The sequence below is a fragment of the Protomyctophum bolini genome (genome assembly GCF_963924005.1).
Source record: "Protomyctophum bolini genome assembly, chromosome: 1".
In the NCBI taxonomy this organism is placed as follows: domain Eukaryota; kingdom Metazoa; phylum Chordata; class Actinopteri; order Myctophiformes; family Myctophidae; genus Protomyctophum; species Protomyctophum bolini.
Window position 1 is genome coordinate 52,223,460 of NC_137862.1, and position 25,312 is coordinate 52,248,771.

Consider the following 25,312-nt stretch of genomic DNA (forward strand, 5'->3'; position numbering starts at 1 on the left):
ATGAACGAACTTCTAAGAACCAGAGTGAAACAAGGCAAAGGAAAACGCTAGCCCCCCCTCATACGCACGCACGCACATATCAAACACAGAGCTATGGCTCCTCCCAAGCAGTGTTGTTTTTGGCGGCACATTTAGATTTATGTTTTAGTCCTCTAGGGCTGTATTTTGCGTGTCTTAAGTACCAGGTCTTATTACCTAACTTGAGTAAACGTAAGACCTGGAGGGAGGCGTGATCAATGCTCTTTGGCCACTCAGAATAGCCAAATGGCATTGATCACGCCTCCAGGTCTTTAGTTTACTCAAGTTAGGTAATAAGACCTTGTACTTAAGACACGCAAAATACAGCCCTAGAGTCCCTGGAAAAGCTTTCATTTAGTTTTAGTCACATTTTAGTCACCTGAAATGTTTTAGTGTTTAGTCTAGTTTTAGCCGACTAAATATCATAAGATTTTAGTCGTGTAAATCTTCAGTTGATTTAGTCGACTAAAATGTATCTTGGCAGGCCTTGATGCTGTCGCAATGACTGATTTTACACTTGCTGAAAATAGCCGCGACACGTTTAGATCTGCTATTTTCAGCATGCAACCAAGTGTAAACTGGCTTATACTGATCTCTTGTCCACTAGTCCCTTCCTAACATTTTAGTCTAGTCTTTATTTGTTGACAAAATTGTCACTATATTTAGTCTTAGTTTTAGTCATCGTAGCTTAGTTTTCATTTAGTTTCCATTAGAACAATTAGAACCCTGCCTAAGAAGTGCACTACATTCTAGCCTGGTTGTTTGAGTAAAAGTAAGTCCTTTTGAGGGGGTAGTAGTAGACGTGCCTCACTGCTGCCACCTGGTGGAGTAGTTACAAGGTGTGGCAGTCATCAAACATGATCCTAAAGCACAAAATGAAGAACACAATCTAATCGGAAAAGACTGATCAATTAAACCAATTAGTCACCGATTTGACATAACAGGGTTGTGTGTTATTATGTTTTGTTCCTTTATTGATAGTTACAGTGAAGATGGACAGGAAAGAGGGCGAGAGAGAGAAGAGGAGAGACACGCAGCAAAGGCCGTCATGAACGGGACTCGAACACGCGACGCACTGTCAGCCCAGAGCCTATATTATGTGACATGATGCGCCTGGACCGCTAGGCCAGCAGGCGCCCCAACAGCGCAGGGAAGCTGGAAGTACCATCACTAAAAACGCCGGGACAACGCTCCACACGTCCCAAACTCTTCTCCCTTCTGGCTCCAAAACTGTGGAATGCACTTCCCATTGCAGTCAGAACTGCAGCATCACTCCCACTCTTCCGCCGTAGTCTGAAAACCCACCTTTTCAGACTCCATCACGGCCCGTAGCACTTACCCCACCCCCTTAGATAGCAATTCTGTAGACTTAGTTGCATTTGATACAGACTTATAGCATGTTATGTAGACAGCACTAGAAATGCATTGTATATAGTCATAGCACGCCATAGTACATATGTATAGCATAGTAGTATATATGTATAGTTTATATGTATAGTTTAATTATATAGATATTCCACTGTTACTTTCTTAGCTTACGCATGTTTCATGATAAATGCTTTTATGTGATGTATTCCCATGCTTTTGGTCTTGCTTAATGTAAGTCGCTCTGGATTAAGAGCGTCTGCTAAATGCCTAAATTGTAAATTGTAACGGGGTTGTGTTTTAGTGAAGGTGAACATAATAGCATTATATTATATAGCAATCTTGCAGTACTAAAAAAAATACAGTTTTATAACGTTGACTCTGAGAATGAGCGCCGATATCTGTATATGGGGGCGCAAATCCACGGGTTCATATGTACTTTTTATTTGCATTATAATCCCCATAGGGGGGATTTTTAGATCGCCTCATATAAGAACTTTGTTTGAAACATGAACGTGTCATCCAGGCCGCTTCACTGAATATGGTTATATGACGAATCAACTGGCTGAGAGAAAACGCTATCGTCACTGCTACTGAATTAGTTTACATTTTGGCTAGAAACGGACTGTATCATAATATGAGTGACTGACTGTCGCAAACGATACAGAGACAATAACGCCGAGACGGCTTGTTTATTTTTGGACCACAATGCTTATAGTAGGCGGTATTAACCCATCCTGAACGGGAACCCATTTTGGTGTCATGTTATGCTTTAGCTATTGAAAAATAGCAGATCTACAAGCTCGTAGCGCGCCACCGAGTGGCGCGCTATGAGCTTGTAGGTCTGCTATTTTTGAAAAATCGAAGAAGGACTGACATTTTTAGAATCTGATCTCAGGTCAGAATGGGTTCATCAGACCAGTGTGTGTTCAGCAGAGTTGGGTGTAACGAGTAACGGAAAATGTCGTTACTGTGACGACACTACTTTGGTCGGTAGCGAGTAATATAACGACACTACTCCTCCAAAATTCATAATCACACTACAGTTACTGGTCGCTTTAGCGCTGCCGTTACTCGCTACTTGCGAGTAATAGTAGTTGTGTGGTACATTTGTTGTGTGGTACAATGGTATTACATGTGGCTGCTTTCAGCAGTGTGCATTTGGGTAAGAAGAATAGTTGAACATGAACACGAAAGGGGAGCCGGCAGCCGGTGTCAGCCATGGGGAGCGTTCGGAAATACCACACCGGAGCGCACTCGCCTATTAGTTTGCATTGCACAGTGGGCTCAGTGGGCTATTTCCGAACGCGCCCCCTATGTCAGCTCGGCAGCAGCACTTTTCGTATTGACAGGTATGGGTGCGTTCGAAAATACAGCACTGAGCGCATTGGCCATTGTGGCCAATACAACCAAAATACTTGAGTGCGCTCTGTGTGGACAATTTCGAACGCTCCCTATAGTGATGCAACGCCCCCCCCCCCCCCCCCCCCCTCCTGCAAAGGATCACTGGAAACATGGCAGCGCTCATAGCAACACCCGACACGCCGTCTCAAAGAAAAACAACATTTGAAGGCTGGAAATATGCACATTACTTTGATTTATTTTCGAGGTGAAGATAACTGCTACTATGGCTGTCTCCTATACCAACACTGCATTCTCTGATGTCTAAGACACTGGCAAAGCAGGCTGGGCTCTCCCGGATGACAGCAGGTCTGCCTGATGCCATAGTACAGGTATTATTTTATTTATAAATTAATTATTTTATTATTGTCATTGTTATCATTGAAACGTCAATCAGCCCAACGTCTAGTCTAAGGTTAGTGGGACTCGTTCAAATGACCACCAGTGTAGTGTGATTCATTGTGATCATGTGAACGAAATCAGACGCACAGATCCCTCCCTAACATGAAGCTTGCACTGAGTTAATGCACTTCCACCCAGAAGAATTTTGCCCTAAATTATGCTGTGAACGTAATATTTATTTAATGGAGCTGTGCTTCTGAAAATATAGTCAATTTTGTAAGGGCATGACTCATCTCACCTGTCAACTCCTTCCAGAGAGATGCATGCTTTGTAGACTATACCCTATAAGATAAATTATATTTATATCTAATTTCTAAATTGTTTTATATCTCAGGCCGTCAAGACACGATTTGCCTCCGTGATGGACAGCAGAGATGCTCTCCTTGCTGCTGTCACTTTGCCAAAGTTTAACCCATTCTGAACGGGAACCCATGTTGGTGTTAGCATCATGTTATGCTTCAGCTATTGAAAAATAGCAGACTTACAAGCTCCTAGCGCGCCACTAGCTTGTAGGTCTGCTATTTTAGAAAAATCGAAGAACGACTGACATTTTTAGAATCTGATCTCAGGTCAGAATGGGTTAATCAGACCAGTGTGTGTGCAGTGGAAACCTCGTATGAATCTGATCTCAGGTCAGAAATGGGTGGCTGCGAGACGAGGACAAGAAAGACGCCCTGAGGACACTGCTGTCAGCAGAGTGTCGCGCTTCCGCCGTGGAGGAGCAGGAGGTTATAGGCCTCAGCAGCAAACCAACATCAGTGATGAAGAATTCTTTGAGTCAGAGGATGAGGATATACAGCATCCTTCGACCCAGATAAGGAGGCCATTGACTATTTGAAGTCTGGGACTGAGTTTGGGAGCCTGAACATGTTCCCTACAATAAAAGAAATGTCCTTGAAATACAACACGGCGACACCTTTCTATAGTGTCCCAGTGGAGAGGCTGTTTAGCCTGGGCAGCCTTGAGCTGACTCCAAGGAGGAACAGGCTGTCGGACAAACGATTTGAGAGACTCCTGCTGATGAGGTATACAACCGCTGCTGTAGTGAGAATTGAGAAACCAGTCAAATAAGGTAACATGTTTTGTTTCCCCTTTCAAGTCTGTCATCGTCCTCCAGTGATGTTAGGAAGGCCATTCTCTTATTTTATTAATGGATAATATATATATATATATATATATATATATATATAGTTTTATTTTGAGGCAGGCTACTGCTTTAACTTGTTCAACAACCTGCCTCTCCTCCGAGTGTGTTTTTTATTTTATTTATTTTATTTGTGGATAGATTATTTTGAGTTGAGTTGATATGTGCACTAAAATAAGCAGTGTTCAGTTGATTTTTGCACTAAAGTTGTTGGGGAAGTCCAGTCTGTTAACTATGAGTGGATAACCCAATTAAGCATTACACTTGTTTACAATAGGGTCCACCTTGTTCAATTCATCAAAACATTGAGAAGGCCAGTCTGTTTTTTTTCTTTTCTTTTTTCCTGGATATATTATTGTTTATTATATGAATCAGTTGATTTTTGCACTAAGGTTGTTGTTGGGAAGGCCAGTCTGTTACTTTGGCAGTTAATATTTCCACTAGACCGTTATTATTTGCACTATTATTCTATTTGAAATTTAATTTGGGAAAGTTCGAATAGAATTTGCCTTCTATGGTACAGTGGTTTTCAACCCTTTTCATATCAAGGCACATTATGTATTCTGCAAAAGGAGAGGAGACTGGAGCAACACGGACATTTAGAGCCTTTTATTAAGGTGCTGAGTATACAAAACGACTAACGTTTCGACCTTGCGGTCTTCATCAGAGCCAGGCTCTAAATGTCCGTGTTGCTCCAGTCTCCTCTCCTTTTGCAACTTTGATGTCCCTGCACCTGTGAAGCACCGGATCAGCCGTTTTAGGCTTGAGGCGCATTGGTAGACTCCCTTTGTACCTATTATGTATTCTGCATTTGATCCATCCTTACCATTACCAACTCCATCATTTAGCTGGGGACCACCTTGAACACCCTCAAGGCTAACTGGTGGAGTGGTGGTCCACAGAGTACCACTGGTTGAAAACCACTGTGTCAGTGTCACTGTGTTACATAAGATGTATGTAGTAGGTGGTACTTGAGCCCCCTCTTGTGGTTTGATTGAATACTTTATTCAATAAAGATTTGTTAAGTGTGTGGCAGTTCAGTGCAAATTATTTGACAATGCATCTCAGGCGATTTTAAGGAAGTAACGTAAAAGTAATGTAACGAGTAATGTAACTATTTACTTTCTCCAGGGAGTAATAAAGTAATGCCTTACTTTTATGAGTAACGGACCCCAACTCTGGTGTCCAGTGGAAACCTCGTATGAATCTGATCTCAGGTCAGAATGGGTTAAGATCACCCCATGTTATTCTCCATAGAGAAATTACTTCCGTGAACGTGAACCTAGGGGAATCGAAGGGATGAGCGAGTGACGTCAGGACGTCTTCGGCGCTCTATAGAGCAGTCGCAGTCCCGCCCCCCTTTCATGACGACGCCAGGCCCAGGAAATAATTCCCAATGCATTTTTACCCCATAGACATTTCACAAAGTATTTATATAAAGACGGTTATACGCCGCGGACAAAGCCAACTGGAGTTGTGACAAATCATGACAACAAACACAACATTTTGGACCAAACAAATAATTACAAAAAAAAGTGTTATTTTTCTTCTTTCTAATTATTTGTTCGGCCCGAATTTTTTTGTCATGTTGTCATGACTTGTCACAACTGGAGTTGGCTTTGTAGGAGGCTCAAAAGGTCTTTAAATAAATACTTTTTGAAATGCACTTTTGAATTGAAAAACGGGACTGCAACGCTCTATTGAGTGACACTAATAATAACAGGGTGCCGTTTTTACTGAGAGACGAGACATAGGGAGAGACAACGCGAGAGAGAGACAACGGGAGAGAGGGAGAGAGACAGAGTGTACATTTCAAGTCGTACATCAGTTTGCTTGGCTGATGATAAAAAAAAACATAACTGACGCAATGATTTAACAATCAGACTTTTTACAGATTACAGAGAGACGTTTGAATGACGTGAGGTTATCAGACCAGCAAACGTCATGTTGTATACAAACTTTACAGTGCATTGTAAAACATTAACCATGCCAGTGCTGGGGGGGTACAGTCGGTGGCACAGTCGGCAGCGATGTCGCCTCACAGCTATAAAGGTCCTGGGTTCGATTCCCATACCCGAGGCGGGGTTGGCGAAAGGGCCTTTCTGTGTGGAGTTTGCATGTTCTCCCCGTGTCCCTATAGGGTAGGTATACCCTCACAAAAAACATGCAGCAATCCTGGTCTGATGGAGGGGAAGGGAACTGGTCGGAATAACGTGTTCCTTCCACACGCTATATGTCCGACCGGGGAAACTCCCCACCCCCCCCCCCCGTCAGGTGAAAAGAAGCATGAGGTCAGTCCCCCCCCCTGGTTTGGCAGAGGAATTTAGTGCCCAGGATTATACTGGATAATTGACACTGGGGTGAAAAAATGGGTTAAAAAAAATGCCAGTATACTGCATAAAAGCAGTTCTATCTATCAGAATGAAATGCCTGACAGCTAGTCCCGCTTTTACGAAGCCCCGACGGACCTTTGACGCATGTCACTCGATCCCCACGTCTCTCTGCCCGTTCCCTGTCTCTCTTTCACTGTGTGTGGACTATCAATAAAGGCAGAGAAATCCCCCCTCAAATATCCAATCTAGTACAAAATGTGAGTGTGTATGGCCGCCGGCCTGCCTAATGCATATCATACTAGAGGTCCTTGAAATGAAAGCATTTGACGGTGCCACGCACTAGTGTTGTTTTCGTCGACTAAAACTAAGACGAAAAATGTTGGTCGACTATACCTTTTTTCACTGACTAAAACTAAATGAAAACGAAATAATAACGAATCTATGATGACTGAAACTAAGACTAAATATACTGACAATTTCGTCAACAAATGAAAACTAGACTAAAATGTTAGTAAGGGACTAGTGGACAAGAGATCCAGTTTTATGCTGGGTTGCATGCTGAAAATAGCAGATATACAATCTCACAACGCGTTGTATATCTGCTATTTTCAGCATGCAACCAAAGTGTAAAATATGTCATTACAACGACATCGAGGCCTGTCAAAACACATTTTAGTCGACTAAATCAACTGTAGATTTAGTCGACTAAAATCGTATTACATTAAAGTCGACTTAAAATAGACTAAACACTAATACATTCCAGGTGACTAAAATTAAAACTATTCAAGAGACCATGACTAAAACTAAAATAGAAATGTAATGCCAAAAACAACACTGGTGCCACGTCACACCGTGCCCATGTCGCATCCACGACATCATGTCTTGGAAATCTGCTATTTTGTATAGGATGAAGTCAAGTGAAAATGGACTCCGTCGGATGTCCTAAACTTTAACTTTTCAGGATTCAAAGTTCAAAACACATTGCTTTGCGGCGCATTTCGAGCTTTTGGTGTTTTTGAGTGGTGCAACCACTCCTACAACCAGCAATGTCCCGTGTACCTGTACACACCTATGTATCAGCGGTCATTGGTCATGAGCACGAGTATGTGACTTATTAATACCAGTAGGGGGCGCCAGAAACAGAGAGGGGTAGTGCTGTGCCTGCTGCCTGCTAATGAATGAGAGAGAGAGAGAGAGAGAGAGAGAGGCGGGGGGGAGAGGGGAGTTGCACCACTCGGTTCACACAGGTGTGATTTTTTTGTGAAATTCAAGTCTAGTATAATGGTATAATTTTCACGGGAAAAAAAGACCAAAAAAGTTAGAATATGGAGATAACAGATTTTCGACCCGACCACATGGTGGTTGATGAAGACTCGCGTGAAAAGAGGAGTTGACGGGCAATTATTTATTAACATATACAGTTAATATACGGTAATATACAGGTGTGATGGTATACAATTCGGGGGTTTTACCGGAGTTTGTTGGAAAGTTTAACGGGAGTTTCCTGTAATGTACACATCCGTATTCCATGCTTTTTGCGCATTTATTAGTCACCACAGAGAAGAGTGTTGTGTGGGCCCAGGGGCCTGCTATTGTACTACTCACCACAGAGAAGAGAAGGAAAGGTACTATGTTTACCCAGGGTAACTGGACTAAGCTCAAGAACTTGTTTACAGCCAGGCCCTGCTCATAGAACATTTCATGGTATAGGGGTTCAATGCCTTGTTCAAGGGCACTTCCAACGGCGGTAATTTTTAACGTGCCGGTCCGGGGATACGAACTATAGCGACCTTCCGATATCAAGACCGCTCCGCAAACCGTTCGGCCACCGCTGCCCCCAGTGTGGTGTTCTATTGTACTACTCACCACAGAGAAGAGTGTGGTGTGGGCCAGGGCCTGGTACTGCTCTATGGTGGACAGAACACTCAGGATCAGACAGGACAGAACAATGAGGAACCTGGTGAAAAAAACAAAAACAACAAAACAGCGATGCTCATTGAAGGTGCTGGGAAGTGAAACTATATCGTGGATAGAACAAATGTTAGCCCTTGATGTTATATAGCAAAAGGCCGACGCACACCTCAAAAGGCTGGCGACAGGTGCGTAAAGGCAATAGAGCATATCATGAAAAGGGCATCTTTGAGAGACGTTTCGGTCACTTAGACCTTCATCAGGACCTATTCTTTGTCTTTCAAAGATAGCCTTTTCATTCGCTCGATGTTAAACATTTTACATGATTATATACTATATGCTGATAGTAATAATTGCTATATTTTGTTTATTCAGAGGTTTCCCTGTGTCTCTCTCTTCAATAAACACAAAATACAGGTGGGTTGCCAATGTCATGAATTCCTATCAGGAAAGAGTAACGCACAATCACCTCCAACTATACTGTAGCATACTGGCTACGTAGCTAGCATACAGATTGATTAAAATATGGTTGTATTCATTAAAATGAGATTAGATTGACATGCAACCCCGGATGTATTCTCCAAGGTCACCTATACTTGTGACACACACACACACACACACACACACACACACACACACACACACACACACACACACACACACACACACACAGTACAATTCTGCTATAATTCCCTGCAAGGTCGCAAGCATTTCAACAGCAGCAACAATCAGTCTGCTGTTGGCCCCTGCTTGCTTCAGATAAAGATATTTGATTTTACAGATAAAGGCCTCAAGTCGTCGCGTGTCCACGGCAAAGAAGAACGTTGCTGACCTTTAAACAGGATTATTTGGTAGTAAAGTAAAAGTAGAACTACCACGAGGTAGAAATACCTGTAAAATATTCAAAACTTGACTTGAATAAAAAGTGCAAAAGTACCACAGAAATCTTGAACTATCGACAAAATATAATATACAATATGCAGAATGACCGGTTTTTACAATTTCTTTATTTTGTTAGAAAGAGTGTCTACATTTTATATCAAATAGCCTATCCAGAATCTGCAAAGTAACTACTAAATAAAGTTTTCAAAGAATATCGAAAAATGTTCGCCGACTACCTTTTTTCACTGACGAAAACTAAATGGAAACTAAATAAAAACTAAGCTATGACGACTAAAACTGAGACTAAATATACTGACAATTTCGTCAACAAATAAAAAATAGACTAAAATGTTAGGAAGGGACTAGTAGACAAGAGATCCAGTATAAGTCATTTCACAATTAGTTTCATGCTGAAAATAGCAGATCTACAAGCTCACAACGCGGCAAGCTGAGACGCGTTGTGGGCTTGTAGATCGGCTATTTTCAGCAAGTGTCATCATTACGATGGCATCAAGGCCCGCCAAAATACATGTTGTTCGACTAAATCAACCGTAGATTTAGTCGACTAAAATCTTATGACATTCCAGGTGACTAAAATGTAACTAAAACTAAATTAAAAATATTCAAGAGACGAGCAGTCGCTCTCGATTCTGTCCTGTGTTTTTTGGGTCCTCACCACGCCAGTATGTGACAGAATCATTGTAAAATGATTAAAAATAAAAATAAAAATAAAAATAAAAATAAAAATAAAAATAAAAATAAAAATAAAAATAAAAATAAAAATAAAAATAAAAATAAAAATAAAAATAGACTAAACTAAACTAAATTAAAAACAAAATAAAATAAAATACTGTAGAGGAAAGAGATGGGAATAGTGTAGCAGAGAGACGCTGCTCATGTAAAACAGGTCACAATTCAATTCTCAAACTCGTAACATTGTTAGATCAAGAATATGCAGTATACCTCATCGGAGTCTGTGTTTCTACCATATAAAAATAGACTTAGCTATGGGAATAACATTATTGAGATATTGCTACAGGAACCCGACAGGGACATTGAATGATGTGCTATATGGAGTGTAAGTGTAATTGGAGGAGTCAGGCTCTGTTGGGTGGAAAGTCTGGAAACCTCAAATTTGCTTCTTCGCCTGGAAAGGCGTGTCAATCATCTACTGTGATCCTGGGCTCTATACACACCCTCCACCAACCTAGTCCCCATATATGGGGGACAAGGGGAGAGCAACGGACTTGAACTCATGCTTCCTTCATGCCCGAGTGTCCAAGTTGCTCCTTTTACACCTGACAGAGGTGGAGTTTCCCTGGTTGGACGTATAGCGCGTGGAAGGAACACGTTATTCCAACCAGTTCCTTTCCCCTCCATCAGGCGCCCCGGCTGGCCAGGGGGAGGCAGTTTTAGTGACCAGGATTACTGCATGCTTTTTGTGAGGGTATACCTACCCTAGGGGGACACGGGGAGAACATGCAAACTCCACACAGAAAGGCCCTTTCGCCAACCCCGCCTGCGGGTATGGGCACTGATGACGCGGAGGAGGAGGAGGAAACACGCCGCCAGCGCCCACAGCGCCTGTGTTTGTGGTCGTCCGTCTCCCGCTGTCTTCTCTGGTTGTGTTCGTGCTTTGTTCTATCAGTCGTCACAGAAAATGTCAACTCTCTGCTGGATATTCGCCTTGCTATAGCGGAAATTTGACTCCCGTTTCCGAGACAGAAAACGTTTTCTCTATACCACCGCTGCTCGCGGGGTATATACCTGCCCACTTGTACGCTCCTCCTCTCCCTCCCTCCCTCTAAACGCAGCGGCCAACTGGTGAGGCTGAAAGCCGCCCCCTGCGGTGCATTTCTCTGCATCTATACCCTGGTTGGAAATGGATCGACCTGTCTCTATACTCTGTCTGTTGTGATATTTATTATTCTATCGTAAAGCACTTTGGTACAGCTTTGTTGTTATTTAAATGTGCTATATAAATAAAGATGGTATAGTATGGTATAGTATGGTATAGTATGGTATGGAAAGGATCCAGCTTTGGGTGGTCCGGGGCATCTGGTTAGGATGCCTCTCGGGCGCCTCCCTATAGGGAGGTCCTCGAGGCACGTCCCACTGGGAGGAGACCCCGGCTCGGGATCCCCCCCAGGAGGAAGTCACTATATTGTTGCTCTTGGGAGGGAAGTCTGGAGCGCTCTGGTGGAGCTGTTGCCCCCGCGACCCGACTACGGATAAGCGGTTGAAGATGGATGAATGGATGGATATTACATTTCAGAATTCAAATTCAAGTAGTAGATCTAAGTATAGATCTGCTAATTTCCATGCTTCTGTTTGACTCTGTATAGTATGATCAAATCAACTCGTGAAAAAAAACCCCACAGCAACACTATAATATATTATACTTCGTACGTAGGGGCGGTGTCACGCGCTGAAAACAGACGATCTACAAGTCCACGCGTCGCGTCCTCCACGGCACGTTGTCGGAATGACGGAATGAAGGAACATGAAACAGGCGTGGTCTTTGCGACATGGAAGCTCATATATCCCACTATGACCACACTTAAAACTCCATTTAAAGGGACACTTCACCCTTTTTGCAAAATAATATATGTTAATGACGTTTAGAAGCTTTAGAACACTTTACTGGGGGTCTTTATGTGTGTAATATGTGGTTTTAGATATTTTAGATTGTAGCAGTGAGACCGGTGTCTCTGATGTCATGGACACTGCACGCTCACTTCCTTCCTGGACTACATGTTGTCTCAGTAAGACAGCTCTCCCCCTATCCACAAGGAGGAGCAGTGCACCAAAGAATTATAGGAATTGTAGTCCAGGAAGGTAGTGAGACCAGTGTCCATGACATCAGAGACACTGTGCTCACTGCTACAATCTAAAATATCTAAAACCACATATTACACACATAAAGACCCCCAGGAAAGTGTTGTGAAGCTTCTAAACGTCATTAACATATATTTCTTTGCACCCTTTAAGTGCCCCATATATTATACGCACACACACCTGCACACATTCCATAATAGAGGCATGTCGTGTCACCGTCATGTCACACACCAACACAGAAGAAAAACTAAAACAAAGCGTAACTAGCCCATTCTGACCTGAGATCAGATTCTAAAAATGTCTTCTACATCCTGACAGTTTTCATTCTGACCTGAGATCAGATTCTAAAAAATGTCTTCTATGTCAGTCGCTCAGAATGCACTCTGTTCCTATACCCGGAAGGAGGAGTGAGATCGCCTCGTGCGCTTTTTAGAGCAACGTATAATGCAAGTGGACGCGGGAGGAGAAATCCGGTGCCGTCTCTATTCTAAGGGGTATCCTCAGTACTGCACACTACACACTACACACTACACACACTAGCCCTCTCCCACCTGGAGAAAAGTAGAATGATGTTCTCACGTCTCACAAAACGTTCTAATTGATTCAAAACCGTCTCCCGAGTACGACTGCCCTATCCATTCCCAATGGCCATGATTCTTCCGTACCCAAGTTACGGCAACAGAGTGGCATTCCCCGTGCGGTTTCGGGACAGCGTTAGTATATTGAGCACGTCGGATGGATGAATTAAGACACACACACACACACACACACACACACACACACACACACACACACACACACACACGCGCGCACGCGCGCACGGACACACACACACACACTCTGGTCTTGGGTCACTGATAAGGCTGCAGTGCTTGTTCCTAACGGCCCCAGACTTCCTCCCACACACATAACAGCAAATAAATCTATCCTGGCTGTGCTAATTTAATCCAGAGTTAAATGACTCAACCTTGAGGGTTTTAATGTTGCACTCTAACTCACTTTGCAAAAGAAAGAAAGGAGCAAAGCGATCCCAAAAGGCATTTAAACGGGAACCCCTTTTGGTGTTATAAACATTATGTTATAATTTAGCTATTGACAAATAGCAGATCCACAAGCTCATAGTGCGCCACCGAGTGGCGTGCTGGACAAATGATCCAGGCCGTTACACTCGTATGGATATGAAGAATCAACTGACTGCAGAGAAAACGCTAATGTTACTGCTGCTGAATTAGTTACATTTTCGCTAGAAACAGACTATATATGAGTGACTGACGGTCGCAAACGATACAGACTGCACACACCTCCCCGGCAATAACGCAGAGACAGCTTGCTTATTTTCGGACCACAGCGCTTATATGAGACGATTTTAAGATGACCCGTATGTTATTCTCCATAGAGAAATTAAGTCCGTGAACCAGGGGGACGAGCGAGGGACGTCAGGAATTCAGCACTCTATTCTCCGTATAATGCTTTTGACATTGATTCGGTTGCTATGCAACACCTCCGTCACCACCAGCTATGGGACGTAAAATCTGATCGCCGTTTTCCTCGGGTTTACGAGCAGTAGTGTTGTTTTTGGCAGGAAATGTAGATTTTAGTTTTAGTCATAGTCTCTTGAATAGCTTCCATTTAGTTATTTTAGTCACATTTTAGTCACCTGCCTGGAACGTTTTAGTGTTTTAGTCTAGTTTCAGTCGACTACATACCATAAGATCTTAGTCAACTAAATCTACAGTTGATTTAGTCGACTTAAATTTATTTTGGCGGGCCTTGATGCCGTCGTAATGGCTGTTTTTACACTTGCTGACAATAGCCGATCTACAAGCTCACAACACGTCGCAGCGCAACGCGCGACTCCCCTCTCTCTCTCTCTCTCTCTCTCTCTCTCTCTCTCTCTCTCTCTCTCTCATTAGCAGGCAACAGTGCAGCACTGTCTCTCTCTCTCTCTCTCTGTTTCTGGCACAACAGCGCCCCCACTGGTACTCATAGTCATACTGGTGCTCATTAACGTCACATAGGTGAACCAACACGGACATTGCTGTTCCTTGGAGTGGTTGCACCACTCAAAAAACAAAGGGGCTCCGCTCATACTAAAATGGCTTTTTTTTAGCGAGACAAATCAGGAGGAAATCTACTTTGTTATCGACTTCTTGCGTCACCCCTTAAAATGGGAAATGGTGCATTTTATGTATAGCACCTATATCCAAGGTGCTTTACATATAGTGCATTACATTCACACACACATTCATACACGGATTGCGGCGGAAGCCATGCAAGGCACCAACCAGCACATGGGGAGCAATTTGGGGTTCAGTGTCTCAAGGACACGTTGACATAATAGACAGGAGGAGCCGGGATTTGAACCGCCTACCCATGGATCATTGGACGACCTGCTCTACCTCCTGAGCCAAAGTCACCCTTACCCCTCGTCCCTAAACGTATTTACCATTATTTACTATTTTGAAAAACCCTTTAAAAGTTCAAATAGCCGATGTACAAGCTCACAACGAGTCAATGTAGATCGGCTAATTAATATTTTATTTTCAAAATAGTCCAATCTCAGTCCATCTGTAGTGTGACTGACAACACATTAGTATATGTCCCCATAAGATGTTCTAATGAAAACGGATAAACTGACATTCCCATGCTCAATATTATTATTATTATTATTATTATTATTTCCATAACTGTCTTGGTTGATTTATGGGGTCTGATTTGGGGAATCATTTTACCATATATTTCTCTGAGTGCAATGACGTTCACACTCACAATAAGGTCATTCACAACACCTGTGGATGAAATAACAGATTTTCTATATAAAGACAGTATACGGACTGACTATATGTCACAATGCCAAACCTTTGTGCAACAGTAGACTAGTAATAATAAATAATAATAATAATAATAATCTGTCCAAGGAGAAGCAAACCACGCCCACTTAGGAGACCAGCATAATTTGCGCACCATTTCGCCTCACAGTGTCTCCAACCGGGATCGATTATCTTCAGCATATTAAAAACCTTTGATATAAGCCTTTTTTACTTTACTCGAGTATATAAGTCCTTTTTCAACACGTTATATCGTTGCTGTCAGCCAGGCAGAAACCTCTTATCTCCATAATTTGAACTTTTTGTGTTTTCCGTAAATGAATAATCATACTACAGCATCACACGCACGCACACGCACACGCACACACACACACACACACACACACACACACACACACACACACACACACACACACACACACACACACACACGCAGAGAAAATAAATCTGACTTTTACATGATGTAACAGAGTGTTTCTACATGTCAGTATTGATACTTTCCCCACCACTGACCATACATACTGTTCACACATACATACTCTGTACCAAAGACACGCAGGCTAGCTGTGCCAAGTTTAGCCACAGCGCTATCAGTGCCAGCGGAGTGGTCCTGTAGATAGCACACACACACACACACACACACACGATGGGGGCGGGTTGGAATGAGGGAAGATCATAGAGCTAATATGTAGTTCATACCGCACATTCCTACTAGTGTACTGTACAAGGGCCCTCCTGCACTATCACTCCAGTCTGGAGCTGTTTGTTTGTTGTTGTGTAAACTGTAAAGCAGGGGTGGGTAACTTTGACGATGGAGAGGGCCCCTATATTATCCACAGTCACTCCAGAGAGGGGCCACATGAGTGCATGTTACCGTCGTAGCAAAAAATAGCCGATCTACAAGCTCAAAACGCGTCGCAGTAGATCGGCAATGTTTTACTATATATTTGAATTGAAAACCTGACTTTTTTTTTTTTGCCATTTTTGAATTGGAATCCTGAAAAGTAAAAATTTTAATGAATTTCAAATGCATTTAGTTATAGTTATGTTGACTTTATGAACTGTTAACATAACTACGTTGGACACAAAAAGACAAGAACATTTTAATACTAGTCATAGTACTATAGTCATTTAATACTAGTCATGAAGTAATTAAACCGGGTTTGGAATTGTAAACAGCTGCAATCAATACTATGTCAGTATTCTGATTAGCATGCGGGCCGCATTAAGTGAAGGTGGGGGCCACATGTGGCCCCCCGGGCCGCCAGTTGCCCACCCCTGCTGTAAAGCTTCTCAACCTGTGGGTCGGCCCACAGGTTTTTGAGTTAAAAACATTCGTTCTGAAAAAATAATATTCCAAATTTGAGGCACATTTTCATGATTTTTCAAAAATAGCAGACCTACAAGCTCGTAGCGCGCCACTCGGTGGCGCGTTATGAGCTTGTAGATCTGCTATTTTTAGCATAATGCTAACACCAAAAGGGGTTCCCGCCCAGAATGGGTTATGGGGGAGTCCCACAGGTCCCCGACCCACAGGTTGAGAACCGCTGATCTATAACCAGCTTTTGACCAGCTTATCAACTTCAGGGCTTTGCTGGTCCCGTCCACAGTCGTTCAAACCATCTGACCAGTTAAGTCCAGCTGGTATATGTTGTTGGTCTTTGCTGGTCACTATAGTCCACCCATTTGACCAGCAAAGACCGCATGCAGCTACCGGCTTGGCCATCCAGCCAGCCAGCCAACTGGCTCACCCGGCAAAGACCAGCAGAATCCAGCCTTTTTAGACCAGCTAACTGCACTGACAAACCAGCCAGACCAGCCTGACCAGCATGTCCAGCCTGTGGTATACCATCTACCTACCAACAGTAGGATCGGAAAGTGCAATAATGAACTATATCCACAGTAAATTGGGAAGCGGTCATGAATGAACATGGAACCCCAGCTGCATATAATTATAACACCCTCCGTGTTATATTTTTCAAACTTTTTGATGAGGCCTTCCCACCACAAAGGAAGACAAATAAAGTTAGAAAACAGAATAATGTCTGGTTAACCAAACGTTCAAAAAAAATCACACCTGTGTGAACTGAGTGGTGCAACTCCCCTCTCCCCCCCCCCCCTCCTCTCCTCTCTCTCTCTATCTCTCTCTCTCTCATTAGCAGGCAACAGTGCAGCACTAATACTATCTCTCTCTCTCTCTCTCTCTCTGGCACAACAGCGCCCCTACTGGTAGTCAGTCATACTGGTGTTTATGAACACATACATAGGTGAACCAACACATAGGTGAACACGGACATTGCTGTTCCTTGGAGTGATTGCACCACTCAAAAAAAAAGCATAAACTCTATCGTGATTACCTCACTAATCTACTACTCCTTTAAATTTAAATCGATATACAACCTATACAAATACAGTAATACACTAAATCACAATACATTTTCAGATTCACAGAATGACATGCAAAGCTACCTGGAAGATTATTAATGAACTTATGAATAAAGAAAACAGCAGGTCTAATTCTCAAACTGAATTTAAAATGGCTATTACTAAATCCTTCCGTAATAGCCAATGAATTCAACAACTTCTTTGTCAATATTGGTCCTTCCCTTGCAGACAAAAAATACCAAACACGCCGGGTGTTCAGGGCTTAAATGTCCTTCTCATCCATTTGACTTCGATCCCATTACGGAGAAGGAGCTTAGTTATACCATAAACAAACTCAAATCATGTGCACCGGGCCATGACGAACTTAAATCTCACATTCTGAAGAAATGCCTTCCATATATTGTCAATCCACTCCTTCACATTTTAAATTATTCCCTTGTGACCTGTATATTCCCTGAGCAATTTAAAATGGCCAAAGTTATATACCGCTGTACAAAGCAGATGACTCCGCCACATTTTCAAATTATAGACCCATATCCTTTCTCCCATGTTGCTTTTCCAAAGTATTGGAAATGCTTGTCTATAATCGCTTGAGTAAGTACTTTAATGACAATAACCTACTTTATGCCCATCAGTATAATGGCTTTAGAGAAAAACACTCCACTTCGATGGCTCTCACCCAATTCATTAATAATATCTCCTTAGCTCGCGACAATAACGAAGTTACACTTGGTGTGTTTGTGGATTTATCGAAGAAGGCATTCGACACGGTCAATCACAACATTTTGATACAGAAACTTTAGCTCACATTATGGTTTAAATGGAATATCCTTGTCTTGGTTCCGGAGTTACCCGTCAGCAAGAAATCAGTTTGTAATGTGGAATAACATCTCCTCATCCAACAGATTGATTTATTGTGGTGTGCCCCAGGGGTCAATAATTGGTACCCTATTATTTCTCATTCATATAAACAACCTATATTTGACAATTTAAGTACTGTTAAGACCTTTTCCAACACCTCTAAAATAACACAGAATTGGCCAAATAGTAAAATATTACTAACAAAGAAGTTCGCAGAGAGACATATTGAACAAAATGGCACATCTACAAGCTTGTTATGATCTTGTAGACATGCTATTTTCACAATATTAAAAATAGCAGATCGGCAAGCTCGCAGCATCTTGCGATGTGAAGCATTGTGAGCTTATAGATCCTCTATTTTCGAAAGAATTTGACACATCTTGACAAATATTCTCTTATAGGGTTTTCTGGCACCAGAACCTTTTCAGATGGGGGGGATCTGCAGCCAAATACATATCAATTTGGGGGTCCTTCAGGCATCCAACAATAGCAGCCATTTGTATCTTCCACGGTGCTTTGGGGTGTCAGTACGTTAGTGTACATAGTATTGTATTTTCTTGACAAAGTACTCAGCTTTTCAAATAACGTGACAAGACAATCACATTGATTTAAGGATGTGTTCAGCCGATGCACTGGGAAAACTGCAAAGCTGCGATATATACAGCAACGGCACTTCACCTATAATCAACATTAATCTCATACTCGGGCGAACTATAATCAATCATTCAGTGTTGTAGCGTATTTTGACACACTATAGTCTGTACTGTACACATGCAGGGGTCCATTGCTTACTATATGGTCTTTGTCAGGTGGAAAGCTAATTTGTTCCAAAACGGTTACTTGTTACTTTTCAGGATTGCAATTCAAAAGTAGCAGATCTGAAAAGCTCAAAATGCATCGCTTTGAGCTTGTTGGATCTGCTACATCAATTAGGATCTGCTACATCAACACGGACACACGGATGGAGTGCAAAACATACCCTGGTAAAATCATGTATATAGCGCCTTTATCCAAGGTGCTTTACATTGTGCACTATACATTCACCCATACATTCATACACCGTCACCGATGGCGGCAGAAACCTGCATGCAAGGCACCAACCAGCACATTAGGAGCAATTAGGGGCGGTTCAGTGTCTTGCTCAAGAACACTTCGACACTAACCCCGGGGGCCTCTGTAAAAGCTGAATTTTTATCTGGATTGTACTATGTTTTTGTATGGACGTGGTGTCGGGTGCCTGCACATATGCACACATGGCATCAACGCATGGTGTTGTGTGCAGGCGCCCTACACTCTGTCTTTGTACTATGGATTGTACTATGTTTTTGTATGGACGTGGTGTTGGGTGCCTGCACATATGCACACATGGCATCAACGCATGGTGTTGTGTGCAGGCGCCCTACACTCTGTCTTTCGTTTTCTTTTATCCCCCTGTTCCCCTCACTGTATATATATTTTTTTCCCTTTTCGCTTCCTATATGATGAATTCCTGTTCTGTTCTTTAACTACATAGAAGTGTCTATTTGTTTGTCTCTAAATGTTTTGATGAATTGAACAATGTGGACCCTGTTGTAAACAAGTGTAAGGCTTAATTGGGTCGTCCACTCACAGTTAACAGTCTTTGTATTGAGTTAGTGCTTGAAATGTACTGTAATTCTGCAAACTGTTAATAAAGATTTCAATCAATCAATCAATCGAACTGGCAACCTTGCGGTTGCCATCCAGCCACTCTACCCCTGAGCCCCATGCCTTCGGCCTGGTGGAGACAATAATGGATTTTCAAATGGAAAAAGATTGAAAACCACTCCTGTAATGTCTCAATGCTTAATGTTCCATGCAAGCAAAGCACTTTGAAGTGTCTTGTTGAAATGTGTGTGTACAAATAAACCTGCCTTGCTTTGCTTTGTCTACAACAATAACATCCCTATGAGTGATGGAACATTGTCTAAAGTTCACTTGTTATTGACTTTACCTGCAACTTTAATAGAAGTCTGCAATGTGTTGAACTTGACACTACAGGGAGAATGATACAGTGTGCTTAACCCCATGTCTTCTAAATCATTTTCTGAAAAAAGCTATGTTTCTACTGTAATATCAGTGGTGCTCAAACTATTTCATGTCAAGGACCCCAGCAATTATATGTATTTGGCCTCAGGCCCTCATCTGAAAACATGTAGTTCCAGGGAACCCCCCGAAGCAAAGATTTGAGTTAAAAACGTTAAAATAATATATATTCAAAGAGTTACGCCACATTTTCACGATAAAAATAAATAAATAGCAGATATACAAGCTCATGCGCTATGAGCTTGTAGATCTGCTATTTTCCAATAGCAAAAAATCAACACCAAAAGGGGTTCCCGTCCATCACATAGCCTATACTTCCAGATGGGCAGTGGCGTGCAGATAGACACTAGGGGTGCTAGAGCACCCCCTGCCCCTTTGGCAATGTGCCCTTTTGAAAGAAAAAGGGGAAAAAACACTGTACACGTACAGTATGTGGACCATGGTGACATTGATCAATTCTTGATAAAAAAAAGCTTCCAATATATTATTTAGGCCTCAAAATCTATAAATCTCACACTATTAAGGCAACCGGCCGGTTCCACGCGCCGCACAAGGTGCCCTTTTTTTCCACTTGAGCACCTGCTGCCCCTCTAAATGTCTGTGCACGCCACTGCAGATGGGTTACAAATTGCATCCAATCTGGAAGATGACCCTCACAAAGGCCATTCATTATCTTGTGCTCCAGTTCCAATTTAGCTTATTTTTATCCTATGTGTCATGTTATGAGTTCATTCTCCTGATTGGATGGAATCTTCTGTTTTTGAACTATCGTAAATAATGCTCAGTCACCATAATGCAATTTAACTAAAATGAATCAATCAATCAATCAATACTGCACATTTAAGGCCACCATAATGACTGTCATTGCCTTAAATAACTTTTGTAACTGAGTAGCCTACTTTTACTCAAGTATACTGTACAATGTTGAGGTATTTTTGACCTGACTGGAGTATTAGTATAGTAGGATACTTTTTACCTGTAGCCTTTCTACTCCACTACATCTCAGAGGCAAATAGGCTACTGTAGCCTACTTTGTATACTCCACTACAATTATTTGAAAACTTTCTCCTCCTTTTGCCGATTTTGATATTTGAAAACATAACGACTTTCAAAAAGTAGTATCAAGTTGATACTACTTCTACTTTTGGTATACTTATAGGCTACATTTTTATATACGTTTGTGCTTTTTAGCATTTTTTTAAATTCCAGAGTAGACCTATTTCTACATGGGCAGTGGCGTGCACAGATAAAGTAAAATATGTGAGTACCCTAAGCCTAAAGCTGCCTACATTTTCCACCTCACTGCCCAGACTTCTGAGGTGCCCTTATATCCGTTCCAATCATCTCTCAATAAATAAACAGGCTATAGGCCTTTATAATGCGCATGATATGCTTCTTTAGTAAAGCTGCAGGCTACAAGCTACCTCGTAAATCAAATGAAAGCATAGTAAAGTCAAGTGCACTTCACAGTAGCCTACTACTCACACAGTGAAGTGATACACGAAGCATTTCCACCCGGTCGGCCGCTCCAGAAAGTTGTAGACGCGTCCCTGGATGAACGCCCGGGTGACGACCGGCCGCACCCCGGCGCTGTACACCGACATCCGCACGGACATGCGGGGGTGCGACAGGTAGGGATGGTGCTGGAGGACCGTGAGGTGGATCATGTTGTTGTTGTTGGTGGTGCCGGCCGGCTCCTCCGCCGCGGCGGCGGTGCCGGTGCCGGTGCGTGTGTCGCTAGTGTCCTCTGCAGTCATCATGGTGCTGCTGTTGTTGGCCCCGGCTCCGCCGACACGCGCCCCGCCGCCAGTCGCCGCTTCTGACATCTTCTCCACACCGGCCGGTTTCTTCTTTTCATCAGACGCAGAGGACCTCCGTACACTAGCGTCCCACTGCTGTCCTGTTTCGAAAGACATTTGTATTCCAAAGAGTTTCCCTCGCGGATCCGTTCACTCATAACACTTGACTTCCCCAATCCCCAGACCAGTGCTATGCTGCACTTGAATTCGGAGTAAACTTTAACGCAAACAACAATTACATTCCTCCTCGCGCTATCAGTAAAATAAAAGGTTGATGTCTCGCCGCCGGGAATCATATTTACTTAAACTTGTGTCGCTCCAGATAGCCAGTGTGAGACGACTGCCAAGTTGCCAACCCAAAAACATGACCTGTTGCTATAGTGAATTACGTCAAACTAAGTTTACATTTACTCAAGTATGGGCTACAATTTTGCATTGAGTATAGCCTATTTCCATTATTATTATTATTATTATTATCTTTTTTATTAGCCATATTTTATACTTCAGCAATTCGAAAATAAATGTGACTATAATTATGAACAATTTGAGTAGACAGTCTACATGTAAACTTTTATACTCATTGGTAAGCATATTGGTATTAAAGTGTTGTATTATTTTGTTTTTATGCCAATATTGTAGTCAAAAGTTTTAATACAGGCTTTGTACTTACAGTATAGCCTATAGTATTTTATCTAGCCTACATTGTGGCATTGCTACATTTACTTAAGTATAAATAATCAGATTACTTCATCCTGGCAGAGGGCCTGTTACAGTCCCAAGCGAACACACTTACTTATCAGTGGTCTGTGCACTCTCCTCTGGGTCTCGTTTGGTGAAACGATGGCCAGCTGTTCAGCATTTCTATGTAGGCTACCTGGATGACTTTCAGACTCCTCAACACCATTTTAATTTAATATTTCCGCCAGGCAACTCCCACACACACACACACACACGCACGCGCACGCACGCACGCACACACACACACACACACGTCACACACACACACACACACACACACACACACACACACACGTACAGTCTACTGGCTACAGTATATGCATGCACACAAAGACAAGTGCACTTTTGTATTTCATCACAGTTTCTTATCACAGGAGTGGTTCATCCAAACTATTACCTAGTATTTTCTATCAGTTCACTCCATGAAGCCTTGAATTCATGCAGACTTTTTTTTTTGTTTTTGATGAGAATCATAAAACACGGGACGTGATTTTAAGACTGTCCATTGTGCCAATAGATGGTGTGGGCTCACATGAGATTGCCTTGATGTTAAGAGTGGCATTAGGAGGTGTATTTCAACTAGGGTATGATGTCAATTTTGGGACACATCCTCAGTAGTGTGCCTTTGAATCAGTGGGTGTTTCGGCCTTCCAACACTATACACCCTCATCAAAGGTGGCCAGCTAAAGGGTGATCAAGCCTTAGCTTGTGTCCCATGCCCCAATCATTGAGATCTGCCTCCCACGAGACTATGCAAGGCAGGGGCGTCCTCTTCCCTGAGCCAGCCATACAGCTGACCGCATACCTCATATGCCCTCATGTTTGAGGGGTTTGAATGGAGTTCTCAGATGTGTGTGTGTGTGTGTGTGTGTGTGTGTGTGGGGGGGGAGTGGGGGGGTCATTCCTATAAGCCAATAAGGTTGTGTTTCTGGTATAGGAGACTCAAAAGGAGAATCTTTGAGTATATACCGGAAACAAATACAAAGTGACTATCCTGTTTTGTCAGGGCTGACTTTAATGCTTTACGAAATTACGATCACATTATACTATAAATAACTTTGAAATCATCATTTTACGCAGTATATGACATCTTTAGAGGGTCGTGTTCGGGTTGCACAGCTGCACGAGCACTGGATTATCAACATGGGAACCCAGCTCAGAGTTATTTTATTGAGTTAAAACCCATTTTGGCCGGGAACCCCTTTTGGTGTAATCATTATGTTGTGCTTTAGCTATTGAAAAATAGCAGATCTACAAGTAGGTCTGCTATTTTTGAAAAAATCGAAGAACGACTGACATAGAAACATGGCTTTTTCAGAAAACTGTCAGGATGTGGAAGACATTTTTTTTAGAATCTGATCTCAGGTCAGAACGGGTTAAGTCCAGGAGAGCAGAAAAGGCTCAGCAACAAAATTGTCTTGTCAACTTGTCTCTGTTCCAACTCCTGCTCTGCACTCCCTCGACTGCATGCACCCCATTTGCATATACACTGCCTGCAGTTAGCCTATATACTGCCGTTTAAACTTTAAGCATCGTTCAATACTATATGGTAAAAGTCCTGCACTGGGAATGTCAGTAAAGGTTGGACATGTAAAGTTTCCACCCCGACAGTGATGATAAAGGTCTATTAATTAAGAGACCCGCTTCCCCATGCAGCGCCCCTGGTCATCATGACAAAGGCTATGTTTGTGTGACAAGTCTTGGTGGGCAACGACATGGCACAGTTCCCTCTGTCAAATTCAATGACCTTGGCTCAACCTAGTGCAAAGGGAGGGAGGGAGGGAGGGAGGGAGGACTGGTGGTTTGCTGCTGGTAGATTATTTTAATTGGAGTCATGTGGCATATTATGATTCATGCGATGACAGCTTCTGTTGCCAGGTAGATATTAAACCAGCACAATCCCCCCCCCGGACCGGCTCGACACTGCTGCTATAGCTGTACTGTGCTGTTAGTATAGCTTAATAATCCTGAAGGTCAGGCATGTTTCCACATTTGGTATGGTCAATGTATACATCTTTCTCTGTCTCTCCGCCTCTCTCTGTGTATGCGTGCGTGCGTGAGTGCGCGTGCGTCACGTGCGTGCGTGCATGCATGCGTGCGTTCTGTTCACCAAGGAGGTCCAAACCGGTCCATACTGATACTGGCAGATACAAAAGCTCCTCTCCACATGCGTATAAGCTTACTGTAACTTTCTAGCTGAATTCGAAACTATAGTTCAACTTTTTGTAGCATTGTAAAGTTGTGTAGCTATTGCAGCGACTATATACAAACGTCTGACTTCGTATCCTAACTTCAGCCTATCTTCATGCTGCATTGAAAATGAACAATATCCAGCGTCTTAGT

The 25,312-nt window shown here is 42.6% G+C and overlaps 1 protein-coding gene across 1 annotated transcript in view; it reads right to left on the reverse strand.

Moving 5' to 3' along the window:
- kcnq1.1 (potassium voltage-gated channel, KQT-like subfamily, member 1.1) overlaps positions 1–22,348 on the reverse strand; it is a gene marked incomplete at both ends in the record, with an annotated part of 65,846 nt that extends 43,498 nt beyond the window's left edge. The window contains 2 exons of the mRNA XM_080771460.1: positions 8,530–8,620; positions 21,918–22,348. Coding sequence (XP_080627586.1) covers positions 8,530–8,620; positions 21,918–22,348 — 522 coding nt within the window. The remainder of the gene's footprint in view (positions 1–8,529; positions 8,621–21,917) is intronic.
- Between the last annotated feature and the right edge of the window lie 2,964 nt (positions 22,349–25,312).